General features: G+C 36.6%; 1 protein-coding gene across 1 annotated transcript; it reads left to right on the forward strand.

Moving 5' to 3' along the window:
- The first annotated feature begins 1504 nt into the window (after nucleotides 1-1504).
- Nucleotides 1505-5853, forward strand: RGS1 (regulator of G-protein signaling 1). Its single transcript, XM_011934199.1, has 5 exons — nucleotides 1505-1707; nucleotides 2071-2151; nucleotides 2563-2624; nucleotides 4022-4185; nucleotides 4968-5853. Exons 1-5 carry the CDS (start codon nucleotides 1571-1573, stop codon nucleotides 5151-5153), a joined length of 630 nt encoding a protein of 209 aa, XP_011789589.1. The 5' UTR covers nucleotides 1505-1570; the 3' UTR covers nucleotides 5154-5853.
- The last annotated feature ends 9164 nt before the right edge of the window (nucleotides 5854-15017 follow it).

Consider the following 15017-nt stretch of genomic DNA (forward strand, 5'->3'; position numbering starts at 1 on the left):
GATTTTAACAGGAAATTAAGTATGGACTGAACCACAGGAAGTATACAAACAAATGCCTTTATGTCATCAGTCTTTGAGCTTCGCCGGTTTCATTCGGGTCACTTCCAAAGTGGCCAGCTTATCTCACTAGTTATCTTTCTTAATGCCTCATGTTTTCTTCCCAATATAAAATGATGCTTGTTACATACAATATAATGAGCTCATTTTAGTGAAGTTAATGACTGTGTATAAGTGAATTTTATAATACTATAAATGTGTTTTCTTCAAATATTCTTTATCCTGATGATAGAACCAGAATAGAAAAGTTAACACTCCCCTCCCTTTTATCAGCGTTACCTAATACCATCAGAAGCTTCTTTAAGTAAAGGCTCTTTTGTCCTTTTAAAGCAAAGTGTTGTCCTTTCAGGGGTAAAATCCAAGGAGGCTTAAGGTGCTCTAGAAATAAGCCACGCTCATTATATAAACTCTGGAAAGCTTATATTTACTAACTTCTCTATCCTTATACATGATTAGTCATCTAGTTCCTTGAGTTTTGTTTGTCTTTTAAACTTTAATCTCTATTAAAGCTAAAACTGTTATCTCCAGAGGTACTGTCAAAATGTGAAAGATCATTACCTAAGAAGTGCATATCATTGATCTATCCAAATAGACTTTTATTTTACCTTGAGCAGTTTTTCCTCTGATACTGCAAACTTAGTATCAGTATGTTTACAAATTATGTCATATTTGTATACAATTAAACATTTATTTATTTGTGATTTGTTTTAATTAAACTTTATTTTTTTCCTAATATGTAAAATATGTAAAAATCAAAGTTTGATATACTAGTTACATTCTTAACATGAAAATAATATTAAAAGCCATGTACCCCTTAAAATCACCTTATGTATTGCCAGTCGATGTCTAGCACAGGCCTTGGAAAATACTAACATGGAAATTTACTGCCATGGAAATAAGGGATGATAATTGGAGTGGGAAAACGTGAAGATAGCCTCTCATAACTTTCCCTCCTATCAGGTATGTGCAAAAATAATTAAACAAAAATTATTTGTTTACTTTGCACTGCTTCCTGAGGGGAAAAAAAAGAACTCTTAAAATATTTTGATCAGATGAATTTTATAGTCAAGGACTATCTAAAGCATCGAGTAAGACACAACTCTATGTGATAAATTTCTATGTGAGTTTCTATGTGATAAATTAATACGCCAAATGAAACAGTTTGTTGAAACATGCAACTTTTAAAGTAAACAAATATCCTCTAGAACCAAAGACTGATGCTGTTAATGCTTTAGACATGTGACATATGTGAGAGTACCTCTGTATGTTTAATATCCTTTCTTTCTAATCAAGTGACCTGTTCTCGTTTGGTTAAGTTTCAACCACAAGACATCACTGTATGCTTTTTTTTTTTTTCAAGATACACGTCACAGCACACCAAGAAAGGGGGAACTTCCAGTGTCTGTGGTAACATCACTTGATAAACACACTCCTTCAAACAGCAAGTGCCTGTCTGCATTCTACTATATAAAGCAGCAGAGACGTTGACGCGCGCATATTTGCTCAGAGCACCATGCGCGCAGCGGCCATCTCCACTCCAAAGTTAGACAAAATGCCAGGAATGTTCTTCTCTGCTAACCCAAAGGAATTGAAAGGAACCACTCATTCACTTCTAGATGACAAAATGCAAAAAAGGAGGCCAAAGACTTTGTAAGTTTGTTCAGAATCTCACTTTGTGAATTTTAACAGGTTATCTTTAATGGCAGAAGGATTAAGAATGAATGGAAGAGAATGTGAGCATTTAGTTTAGCCAGATCAGAGGAGTTAATTGTCTGTTGTGAGTAGTAAGTAATATTCAGCTGTATTAACAGATAAATCTTGATATGGCATTAAATTGGGTAGGAGCTTTTCTGTACATGGACTCATAAAAATGGGCTCTATCCGAATATAGCAAAATGTTATATCAACCATTATTAGTATTGCTTTATTCCTTAGATAAATTTATTCTATGTCTTTTTACAAATAAAATGAATTCTGAAGAAACATGAATATTCACTTTTATGTCTTTTGCAGTGGAATGGATATGAAAGCATATCTGAGATCTATGATCCCACATCTGGAATCTGGAATGAAATCTTCCAAGTCCAAGGACATGTAAGTACACTAATACACTAAACTGTCATTATCATTTTCAAGAGACACCTATGCATCATCTCTATATCCCAGCAAGGGATAAATACTGCACACAGTAGACTTCTTTTTTTTTTAAGTAACATGCCAAATAAAGTGAGACTGTATCAGTACCAATGTAAATTGAATACAAATGTGTGCACACACATATGAGACTTTATCTATTTGGATTTTTTTCAAACTTTATTGGTAGGTTTTTTTTCATAACTATAGTAACTCTAAGGGAAGTTTTGTGTTTTGTGAATAAATTTTAACATATTTATTAGAACTACAGTTTTAGTTTGTGAAGTTATCAAAGTGTAACAGTCATTCTTATTTCATGTGTGCTTACATTTTTAAAAATGACTAATGTATGTACACTTTTGTCCCCTGCAGACTTTCTGCTGCTGAAGTAATGCAATGGTCTCTGTCTCTGGAAAAACTTCTTGCCAACCAAAGTAAGTATAACTATTAATGTTTCTGGGTTCAGTGCAATACTCTAAAAAATGGAATGGCTTCACTAAATATAGTATTCTGGGTAGCATAGTATGCAAAAAGTTGTATTCTAGTTTGTCTGTAGTTACTGATAACTTCAGCATAAGTATGCCTCTTCATAATGCTGACTTCGCACTCAATTCTGCCAATGCCTTTTAGACAAATTTGCCAAGAAAATTAGGTATTTTCATAGATCATTAGGGAGATAAAATTAAACACTGTGCTGGGATTCTGATATGTAAAGTTTTTAAAAGTAAGCTAAATATTTTAACATGTACATTGTCATTTTGAAACCTGCCTAAAGAATGTATTTTTCTACACTTGGATGTAACAAGTATGATTCATTCATTCAATTAATTAAATTATCTTTCATACATTCATCATTCATCTCACTCTTATGTAGAGGACATTGTAGAGGTACCAAGGATTCAAAATCAAAGATAGTCTCTTACTGCCTTGAAGGTGGTTGAGATACATAACATAAATAATTGCATTATTATAACATGATAGTTGTTTTGACATAAATATGATAGAAGGATTTTTAAGCACAAATAGTCTTGTGGAGATTTTCAGATGAGAGAAGGTAAAGAATGAAATCAGCTTGCCTTCCCCTTGTCTTGGGCATAACAATTCTACTGAGATTAGGACCTTTTTCAGAGTTGCAGATGAGCAGTGTGGTCTCTATCTCTAAAGAGTGAGATTATTCTTTCCTCCCCACAGACACCCTAAGGAGCTTTACTTGGGAATCAACTTGTTCACTCTAGCTCAGCTGACTTTGTTTATAATTCAGCTAAACAAATAAATGGTATAGATATGGATCATAAATGGTAAAATCTAAAAGTCTCAGTAAACGTTAGCAAACATAATTAGTACATAAGGCCTACAGATCACATATAGGCCTATTTTCTGGCTAATATAAATTAGATGGGGAAATTATATTTGCTAATTATTAATGTGATGTTAATGCCTTTTGTCAGTATTTGCTTCCCTAAAATACTCTCTACTCTGGCTAAGATTTGGCTTATATAAAAGATGGTTTTATATTCAGGGGAGCAGAATTTCAATTCAAACAGCAGATAGAAGCAAAACATAGTTCGGTAGCCAACATTAAGTAGCAGTGTGACTGTGAATGAGTTTGTCTGGCCCCAGAGTCCTCTTCTATGAATCAAGAAATTTCAAATGCCTTCTCATCTCTACAATCTATAATATAAATATAGCTATTTCAGCAGTAGCTGTCTCTTACCTTTGTATGAATAGAATGCAATTGTATTTTCTTACAAATTTCTTCTTCAAAGTATTCATTTGTTGGTTTATTTAAATTAATTATCTTCCCACCCACCCTGCCCCCCTTTCTTTTTAGCTGGTCAAAAAGTCTTTGGAAGTTTCCTAAAGTCTGAATTCAGTGAGGAGAATATTGAGTTCTGGCTGGCTTGTGAAGACTATAAGAAAACAGATTCTGATCTTTTGCCCTGCAAAGCAGAAGAGATATATAAAGCATTTGTGCATTCAGATGCTGCTAAACAAGTGAGTGTTAAGCTTATCATCTTCAGTTTCTCCGTAGAAGACCCTACATGCAGAAATAACATTTAATATATACAACAAGATAAAATCTTTTTGGTGTATATAATTTTACTTCTACATACTTAGGTATATAAATATAGTTCAGTGCAATGAGAATCTAATTTTCTATATTGGTGAAGGTTTTAGCACAGTAGAATGAAGAGATTGATTTTACAAAACCAGCTGCCATGATGAGGGTGAGGGAAGGGTTAAGGGTATTGTTACTGACCAGAACTGCATGTCAGGGAGTCCTTAATGAGTGCTCTCATTTTGGATAAGAAAATGCAGATTTGCATAATGTATACAATTGCAGCAGCAAAAGTATTTCCAATTAACAGTAGTACCAGATAAATATTCTTGGTCTAAGCAGAAAATAGCAACAAAAAGAGCCTTCTCCTCCTGTAAATCTTAAATGCCCATATCACTCCTTTACAGGAGCCTTCTCCTCCTGTAAATCTTTGATATATGGATCATCTTATGTGGATACTTAAATTTTTCATATCTGCTTCTTTTGCCTCTCCCAACTATACTATGAGGAAATTTGATACAAAGACATTTTTGTAATATTTCTTATCTCCTTCACATCTAGTATAGAGCTGACTTTGGAAAGGCATTTAAGAGATATTTGAGTTTATTTAAATGAGGCCTTAAAATCACTTTCTGAGGAGATTCAAAAAACACAGTAACATCATAAAATTTGCCATAAATAAGAAGTATATATTAACTAACAAGGTTTTCTTTTTTAGATCAATATTGACTTCCGTACTCGAGAATCTACAGCCAAGAAGATTAAAGCACCAACCCCCACATGTTTTGATGAAGCACAAAAAGTCATATATACTCTTATGGAAAAGGACTCTTATCCCAGGTTCCTCAAATCAGATATTTACTTAAATCTTCTAAATGACCTGCAGGCTAATAGCCTAAAGTGACTGGTCCCTGGTTGAAGGGAATTAAAAGATAGTATCAAGTGCAGAAGGAATGTGCCAGTATGGCTCCCTGGGTGAACAACTTGGCCTTTTTTGGGTGTCTTGACAGGCCAAGAAGAACAAATGACTCAGAATGGATTAACATGAAAGTTGTCCAGGTGCAGATTTGAAGAAGCATAAGCAAGACAAAAACAGGGAGACCGTAGAAGGAAGAAGATACTGTGGTACTGTCATAAAAAAAAGTGGAGCTCTGTATTAGAATGCCCCTCAGAACTGAGAAGGCGAAGTAACTCTAGTTACACAGAAACTGTAACTAAAAGCTATGAAACTGATTACAACAGACTGTAAGAATCAAGGTCAACTGACATCTATGCTACATATTATTATATAGTTTGTATTGAGCTATTGAAGTTCCATTAACTTAATATATGTGTTTTCAAATCGCCATTGCTACTATTGCTTGTAGGTGTTATTTTGTTGTTTTATTGCTTTTGACTTTGGAAGAGATGAAGGGAGTGTTTAACTTAAGCTATTGGTCTTAAAACCAGGGAGTCAGAATATATTTGTAAGTTAAATCATTGGTGCTAATAATAAATGTGGATTTTGTATTAAAATATATAGAAACAATTTCTGTTTACATGTCCTTGCTACTTTTAAAAATTTGCATTTATTCCTCAGATTTTGAAAATAAATACATAATTCAAATAAGATTCTACTTTCTACCATCCCTTTAATATCTAAAACTATTATCTAGTGGATATTATATTTTACATATTAGTTTAGACAGAATTCATCATTTTTCTCTCTGCTATCACAAGGCACAAAATCAAACAAATATAATATGATCTCATGTTCAATAAGAAATTGAAGTCTTTTAAAAAGGGATATAAAAGTTATTTCAAGAAGTAATCTAATCAACAGCATATATTTTATTGTGAGTTAAAGTTCATAAAATTTAGACATATTTTCTCATTTAACATTCATAGCAATCCTATGAAAGCTGAGACTCAGAAAGAGATTAAGTCGCTAGTTCATAAATTTAGGTAACTCTCAAAATTACCTAGAATGTTAAAAAAAACATACACACATATCCCTGTTTTGGGGTCCCATACGAGAATGACTGAACCAAATCTCCAAAGGGTAGGATATGGGAATCTATACTTAAAAGAAAGTTCCAACTGATTCTGAAGGTGAGTCACACGGCCAGGGATTGTCCAGAAGTCTTCTGACTACAACCTATTCTCCTTCCTCTATGTAACACTGCCACCCACTGACCAGAAGGGATTTCTTCAATCACTAAAGTCTGCAACAGTCCTAAGTGTCACCTAAGCAGGAAAAAAGACTCCAAAGTAGGGCTCACCTACAGAGAGCAGAAAAATCATCAAGATGATGCATATTTCTGAATAGGCTGTACAGCTTTTATCTCCCTGCGCACCTGTGCTTTATATTTTATTCAATAATCACTCACATATCATAATGAAATATGGTTAATGTATGGATAACCTCACTATGGACTGGCCCAGTCATCAGGCACACAGCAATGGTAAGGGGCAATATGCAGATCAGGTATAAACAGAATTATTCTTGAGTTTTCATGGGACAGAGTTTAAATTGTTTCTATTTTATGCTTTATTCCTGCTTTATCAGGTCATATTGTAAGAGAAACTTGGGAATCCAGTGATAATAATAATAAAGATAATAAGCATCATCATCATCAGTTATCTCTCTCTCAACTCATTCCATCACCAGATTCTGTCAACCATTCTTCTACAATCAGTGCCTGTGGTTGGCATATCACTTGCTCTTTTTTATTACCTCTGTCCTAGTACAAGCTCTCATGGTTTGCCAATTCACATGATATGTTCTTTGTCTTCCCAGTCTCTTTTCTTTAATCTATCCTCTGAACAACTACAAACATCATCTTCTGAAACACAGATTTGGCCACGTCATTTCCCATGACATATAAAATGAAGTACAAATGTCTTCCCTCTGGGCTTCAGAACCCCCCCTTTCCCTTCCCCGCTCCCTGCCCCCACCGTGTAACCTTCATGATATAACTCTCATTACTCAACTCTGGGTATCCTTCCTACCTTGAAGTCACACGGATTATTCACCTTATCTTATATAATTCCATGCCTTCACTTTGATTACGCTCTACTCTCTAAAATGCCCTCTCCTAACCCATTCCACTTTTCAAAGTCAAAGTAATTCTTCAACGTTTTGTTTGTTTTGTGTTTTGTTTTGGTTTGGGTTTTTCAGACAAGTTTGCCTAGGCTGGAGTACAATGGCATGATCATGGCTCACTGCAGCCTCAATCTCCTGGGATCAAGTGATACTGCTGCCTCAGCTTCCTAAGTAGCTTCCAAGGACTGTCACATTAATTACAGTCCAGGCCTTCAAGACTGTGAGGAGCAAGCAGTGCAACTGTCTAACATATTCACCAGTCATACAATAAATGCTGCTGGTTCTTCTCTTGACAAAATGCCAAAAACCGATTTTGGACAGAAGATCAAAACAAGCAGCTTCTTCATTTTGACAAAAAAAAAAAACTGGTCATCCTGGTTGCATAGATTCAAAATAATATAAAATACTTGAAAAGATAATTTTATTTTTATTGTCACTTTTTTTTTTTTTTGGAGATGGAGTCTCACTCTGTACCCCAGGCTTGAGTGCAATGGTATGATCTCGGCTCACTGCAACCTACACCTTCCAGGTTCAAGTGATTCTCCTGTCTCAGCCTCCCAAGTAGCTGGGACTACAGGTGCCCACGGCCACGCCTGGCTAATTTTTGTATTTTTGGTAGAGACGGGGTTTCACCATGTTGGCCAGGCTGGTCTCAAACTCCTGACTTCAAGTGATCCACCTGCCTCCCAACGTGCTGGGATTATAGACATGAGCCTCCACACCTGCCCTGTTGTCACTTTTTGTTATGATGTCACTGTTTCATTAGCTCATTCACAGAATACAATTAGAGTTAGTGATATCTACTATTTAAAAAATCTGATCCAACTGAACAATCTGATTTTCAGTTCACAGGCTATGTTCTGTTGTAATACTAAAGCAATGGCAGTAAACAATATGCATGGCTAAAAGCCAAAAATTTTTTTAAAATTTACTTTTCTCAGCTTATTTTGCAGTACTTTCCAATACGCCTATCCCAGAATTTTTTTCTTAAATACGTCAGTTAATGAGACAAACGACCCACTAGGAAGAGGTAATAGGTAGAACATGTTCCCATAGGAAGAGATAGACAAGATACTTCCTAGAATGTTTCTTTGGCATAATTTTGACTAGATCGATTATAATTTATACTTTCTATGGGGGTAGTAAGAAGTGCTAAAGTAGTCTGGAAAAGAGTCTAATCATTAATCGATAAATTAACATGTTCATCAATAATGACACCTGCTATGTGCCATAAGCCTCAGTAGGAGATAGAGCCACTGAAATGATAAATAATAAGGTAAAAATAAGCTCATTATGCTCTTGGGAAGAAGGATGTAAATGGATTGTAGTAAAATAGACTATAAGCATTATAAAAGAGGTATAAAGGAGAGACAAATAAGATTGTCTGATAGATGATCTGCCTAGGGGCTCTCTTCAGGTGCCTGGGAAAAAGTCAAATGGGACTGGTGGTTCTTCCTCCCCATAGTGAGAGACACTTTGCTTCTCAGCACTGTATGCAACCTCCCTGGGCATCACATCACATCAAGTTTTTCTCCTCTTGCAAGCCCTCTCTCTGCTGTCACCAAATCAGCTGGGTGCTGTCTACTCCCTTCCAAAGATCCTATTTAAAAAAACAAGGTGAGGTATTGGGGAGCAGTGAGGGCAAGCTATACCTGGCTCTTCATGGGATGCTATAAAGCTAATGAACCATGAGCATCCTGCCCCTTCTCCTTCTGTTCTTGTGGAATTCTTGGGGTTTATCTCAGCCTTCCCTTGACAGATAGGAAAAATGTGTTATGAGAGCTCAGAGGAGAGAGTAGTTTGATCGGTCCTGGAGGAAGTTTATGGCTTCAGAGAAGTAAGAGGTACACAAGAGTGGATTGAATTCAAAGTATACCAAATTATTTTGTGAACTTCTTGATCATTGGATGAATTGCATTCTCTGGAACTCACAAATAAATATAAACTCTGGTATTATTGGGGCTCAAAAGAGCTGGAATAAGTAGGTCTACTGATTACTAATATTACTTTGCTCACATCCATATCTTTTTACTTTAGCTATAGTTATTATCCAAAAATTATTCTCTTTGTTTGCTTTAGGAGATGTGGTAGAGACTATCTGTTCACCAGTCTCCCTGGCACTAGGAAGACTACATTTCCCAGTCCTTGTTAAAGTAGATGGCAAATATAGAAAATTCTATGGAAGTTATCATACAGCTAATATTTGACTGGATGTTTATTTTCCATTAGCTCTTTTACCTTAAATTTGCTGTGTTATCTCAAATTGTAACTTGATGTTTTACCTTGAATTATTAAGGCCATAAAACTGAGTTCTATTTGGTGAAATGTGAGCAGATAGGATAGCCACCAGTTCTAGGCCTCGCAATAAGACCTAATTGTTCTCTCTTCTCCACCCTCTTCCTTCTAGAAGGAGCACTGCTGGAAGCAAAAGAACTTACATTGGAAAGGCACATGAAGGAATTACCCAGAAAGGCCATGCATCTCACATTGGCATTTTTATGAGTGATCATAAAAGCCACTGAGATGAGGGAATTATTTGTTAGAGTCTCTAGGAAATTTTATCCTGATGAATATAAAGACATTGATATAAATTTAAATTTCTTTCAAAAAGTAACAGTTCCTTATTTCATCTCTAAGGAGATATGGATGCATCCTGAAAAAACAAAAAGAAAAGAAAAAAAAAACAGGGCAATTTCTCCATCACAAAGCAGTCTTACTCAGTTCCCATATTGGAGGTTATCTCTCTAACCCTGTGATGTTCTTTGAGATAGAGCTGACTGGAAAAGAAGATATAAGCTATAGATGAGAACAATATGTGAAAAGCTTATTTCAGGCACAGTTTGGGAGACAAAATGCCAAAAACAACAAGAAAAAGGGAGGTGAGGGCCAAGAAGCAGGAAAAGAATAAGGGATGGAAAATTTTACAACGGATAAAAAAACTTTGTGAAATCAAGTTGGCCACGCAACATGTATTTTCCATTCATTTGCTTTGACTCAATTTAGGGCTACATCCCATACAGACATAAATGCTTTGAGGTTAAAATGGGCCAATCATCAAGTATTAGTCAGAATTCTAAGAAAATATAATGTACAGCTCTAGAAGGCATACCTGTGGTACCTGGGATTCAGGCAGGAGGTGTGAATTCAGCGCATACCAGAAAAAGTAGAGGCATGAACTCACAGGGCCAATTTCCCTAAAGGACCACATAGCTACCTATGAAATAATTCATCCTACGAGGAGAAAGTTTTGTGATGCACAAATCTGGCCTACAGACAGCTGGACAGAGCTAGCAGAAATAATACTTTAATTATGGCTGATGTCTGACACTCATATTGTACTTTGATGCAAGTCCAGAGTCTGAGGGAGAGGAGACAGCAATAAAATGTATGACAAACACTAAGAGGGCAAACTCCCTGAACATTCTGTGAAGCTTTGAGAACACACAGGAACAGTGTATCGCTCAAGAGATGGTAAGACATTCTTCCCATGTGGAGTTAGGATTAAACACTGATAGGACCAAGCCCACTGCACTGAAAATCAGATCAGTCTACAGCTAGAAAGAAGAATTGGAAGAGGTGTTTGCCTCATTAGATATCACCAACACCATTAGCAAACATTTACAGCAGCCTAATTCCTTATGGAAGAAGAGTGGTCTTCGATTGTCTCCCATGGAATAATGTCCTTCTTCCTACCCAGATTCTCATTATTTGACAAATAAAATTAAAAGATTAAAGTGGAAGCCAAAATATTACTGATACATGTAGGTCAAAGAACACAGCATTGGAAAAGGGTCAAAGGGGCTTGCTCATTTAATATAGAATTAGACCAACTTACCACCCAGTGGCAGGTAATGTTAGACTGGGGCAGAGTTCCCATTTGAGGGGCGTTCCAAGTATTGAGGACGCAAAGTAAAATCATGCTTCTTCCTAAGAAGAAGAAGGAGGCAGGGGGGCTGGCTGAGTGTGACAGGAAACTAGAATGGGAAATAGAAGATAAAGATAATGAGTAACAGTTGTGGCCTCAAGAGTAAACACAGTGGTGGTGCTGGTGAAGCACTTCATTCCACTGACCTCTCGGAAGACCTCCTCAGAAAAAGAGTTCTTCCAGAACCCAACAACAGCTATTTCCAGGTGGATCTGAACTTCCTATATAAAGCAATAATATCTAGAAGATACGAAGGATAGATGGTATTATATATTGCAGTACACAATCTCCCTTTAGAATTGAGGTACTCTACCTCCAAGCATCCGGGAATTGTGGCTGCTAACAGCTCAATGATTAGTGTATTCCAGGAATTGCCTTTGGCTTGCGAACGCTGCCTTACCAGGTTTACATCTCCTCTTTGATAGCGACCTGTAGTCAATAAGTGGTCAGATCACAGTCCAAAGATCTAGCCCCCTTGCCTCAACTGGGTCAGTTCTGAAAAGTCATTCCAGTTCCAAAGCTCCTGCTAGAATCATTTGAGATCTCTGATGCAATACATCATATATTTAAGATTTAATATGCATCTACTTCCAAAACATGAGTTTATCAGGTTATAAACTTAGCATATTATATAAAACAAGAGTTAAAATTAAATAAGGCAAAATTATCTAAAATGGAGATTTGTTCATTATTTATAAAAAGTATTTATTCAGGCTCTTCTGCGAAAAGGGCACTGGGTTAGGTGCTGTGATCAGTCAACCACATATTCTGCAGTTAATATGACTATGGTTTGATCCAGAGATGGCATGTGCACAGCTAAGTGTAGTGTAAGAAGAGAAAAAGCCCATACAGTATTCACATCTCTAATAGATATCCATTTTTTGATTCCAGAACAGCACTATTAGATAGAAAGAGATGTTACTATTCCTATTTTATAGACAATAAATCAAAGTTGAGCAAGGTAAAGTAATTTACCCAACTAGCAGAAAATTTACTTTTTACCTTAAATCCCTTGTCTTTTTTCTTTTTACTACATTATGACAAATATTTGTTTGGATGATTTATTTGGAGTTGAGCTAAGGAGAAATATAACTGATGCTGATTTGAGGTAAGAGTGTTTATCCAAATAGATGAGATAATATCTCAGTGAACATCGAAAAGCCTCTAAAGGACATGGAGTTTTATACCAGCTAACCATTTTGAGAATTTTATTCATCTTGCTTGATATCCTTAATTATCTTTTAAAATGTTTTTGAAATATTCAATGTCCCTGGGTTATGCTAGACACAATTTGCTAAATGTATCTTTCAAGCTTCATAGATTAGAATGATGACTTGGTTATTTGCAGACTCACTCCCTAAGTATTTCCACAATTTTGAAACTGTGACTTCACTGAAGGATGTCTATTTAATAGTAATCAACTCTAAAAATAAAGAACACAGAATTCTCTTTCCAAAATATTGAATTGCAAAATTAGACTTTTGACGAAGACCCTGCAGTGGCAGGTGAATCATCAAATGGAGGTTTACTTGACTTCTCAAGAAATAAAGAGTATAAAAACAAAGTGGAAAAAAAGAAAGAAAGAAAAGGAGTGCCTGGAGGATTGTCTATTCTGGAGTTAGGCTAAGGAGAAATATAACTGATGCGATTTGAGGTAAGAGAGAGTTACCAGAAAGTAGCTGACCAGTGGGCCATTATTGACAGCAAGAAGAGATTCGCTTCCCCTTGATATCTCTGGATAGGCTAAGGGTCAGTTCTGGGAGAATCAATGCAAATAGGCAACAGGGATGCTAAAATTACCGATGAGCAAGACAGACACTGGGCCAGGATCATGGGAAACACCTAAAAGGGGAAAGTGATGAGCTGGGAAGTGCACTCTGCCATCAAGGAGCCATCTGAGATGTAAAATTGTAGAAACAGAGTGCTTGAAGCATCTTTTTAACTTCTGGTCAGAGATTTGTGGCAAAGCTGTCAAATCCTAAAACTGCCTTATCTCAAAGGTGAGGGGAAACCTCTGGTTCCTGAAGTGACAGTGAGGGAAGGAGAAGGAATAGGAACTGAAACAGGGGAATCAAGAAAAGAAGACGAAGAACCAAAAAGGAGTAAAGAATAAAGCCCAGCAAATGCTCCATCATGAAAAGCCAAAGGCAAGATGGACAAAATCAACCTGGTGAATGAAACAGCACATATGGACAACTGTTTCCCTTTTCTCTGCTTTTTTTTTTTTTCTATCTCTGTGTGTGCCTCGGCCACCCGGGATTTATAAAACACGTGTGTGTGTGTCTGTGTGTGTGTGTGTGTCTGTGTGTGTGTGTGTGTCTGTGTAACTTCATTTTTAGTCTGACATCTTACTAAACTCAATATACAGCTGGCAGCTAGAACCTAGATATGCACTCACCCAGCTTTAAGCATGCAGACAATGCCAGTGCCCCAGAGGAGGGCAGAGCTACCCTTCTATCCTGGGTCCCTGGATGACCTTGGGAAGTAGAGGATGTCTACCTGCCCTATGACTGGCAGGAGATGTTTCACCATTGCCTTTGGAGTCTCTTTGCTACCACCTTTACTCTAGTTAACACGGTAACATATTTATTATTATTGTGTTTTCCCTCCATATTAGAAAACAAAACAACCTATATCTCAAGAACTAATTGCAAAAAATAGCCACAAGGCAGAACATCATTTAATTAGAACACATGGCAGATGGTGATTTAAAATTTTTTCATTAAAACACTCAAGATGAGGCTGAAAATTTTCAGATAATAATAAAGCTGGTCGATTTCTTACATGCTATTAACTACGGAAAACTTAAGAAAGAGATAGACAACAGACTCTATATTGATGACTGAGTTTTAAAAATATATTACTACTCTAGAAAAAGCAACTCCAGAAAAGTATATAATTAATAGAATGTTTTAGCCTATGAGGCCGGATACAGTGGCTCAAGCCTGTAATCCCAGCACTTTGGGAGGCCAAGGCAGGTGGATCGCAAGGTCAGGAGTTCGAGACCAGTCTGGCCAATATGGTGAAACCCTGTCTTTACTGAAAATACAAAAATTAGCCAGGCATAGTGGCACACACCTATAGTCCCAGCTACTTGGGAGGCTGAGGCAGGAGAATCGCTTGAACCCGGGGGGCGGAAGTAGCAGTGAGCTGAGATTGTGCCACTGCACTCCAGCCTGGGCAACAGAGCAAGACTCCACCTCAAAAAACAGAATGTTTTAGCCTACTTGATAATCAATTATTCTGGTGTGCATGACTGGTAGCTGTGACCAAAGCCTGACAAACTTGAACAGTTAGCACTAACTAAATTCTATTAAAATCATGTCCATTACAATTTAATAAGTATAGAACAACGTTTGCTGATATTTTGCAGTGACTTGAGAAATAATAATGATAATCCTCCATACTACCCAGAAGGTCTGGTCTCTTTCTCCATATATCCTACTAAAAAGTATTAGATGGCTTACAGGATTCACAAGTGTTCCAAAAATAAGTTTCAGGTGAGCAAAACTACTTAATCCCTCAGCCCCCAGGTCTGGTCAGGTTGGGCATGAGGTAGCCCAAATCCCAGGGCTGGCCTATCACCCTTGACAGTATACACCACAGTGATATCAACACATTTTGTTTTTTTATTTTTTAATATGAACCATGATATGAAAAGGGTAGGAAGATACTGACTTAGAGTTTTCTAAACATGTCCCCCAAATTATTCAATTATTCAGCTTTTTTTTTTTTTTGAGACGGAGTCTCACTCTGTT

The sequence above is a fragment of the Colobus angolensis genome, unplaced genomic scaffold (assembly GCF_000951035.1).
Source record: "Colobus angolensis palliatus isolate OR3802 unplaced genomic scaffold, Cang.pa_1.0 Scaffold132, whole genome shotgun sequence".
Taxonomy (NCBI): Eukaryota; Metazoa; Chordata; class Mammalia; order Primates; family Cercopithecidae; genus Colobus; species Colobus angolensis.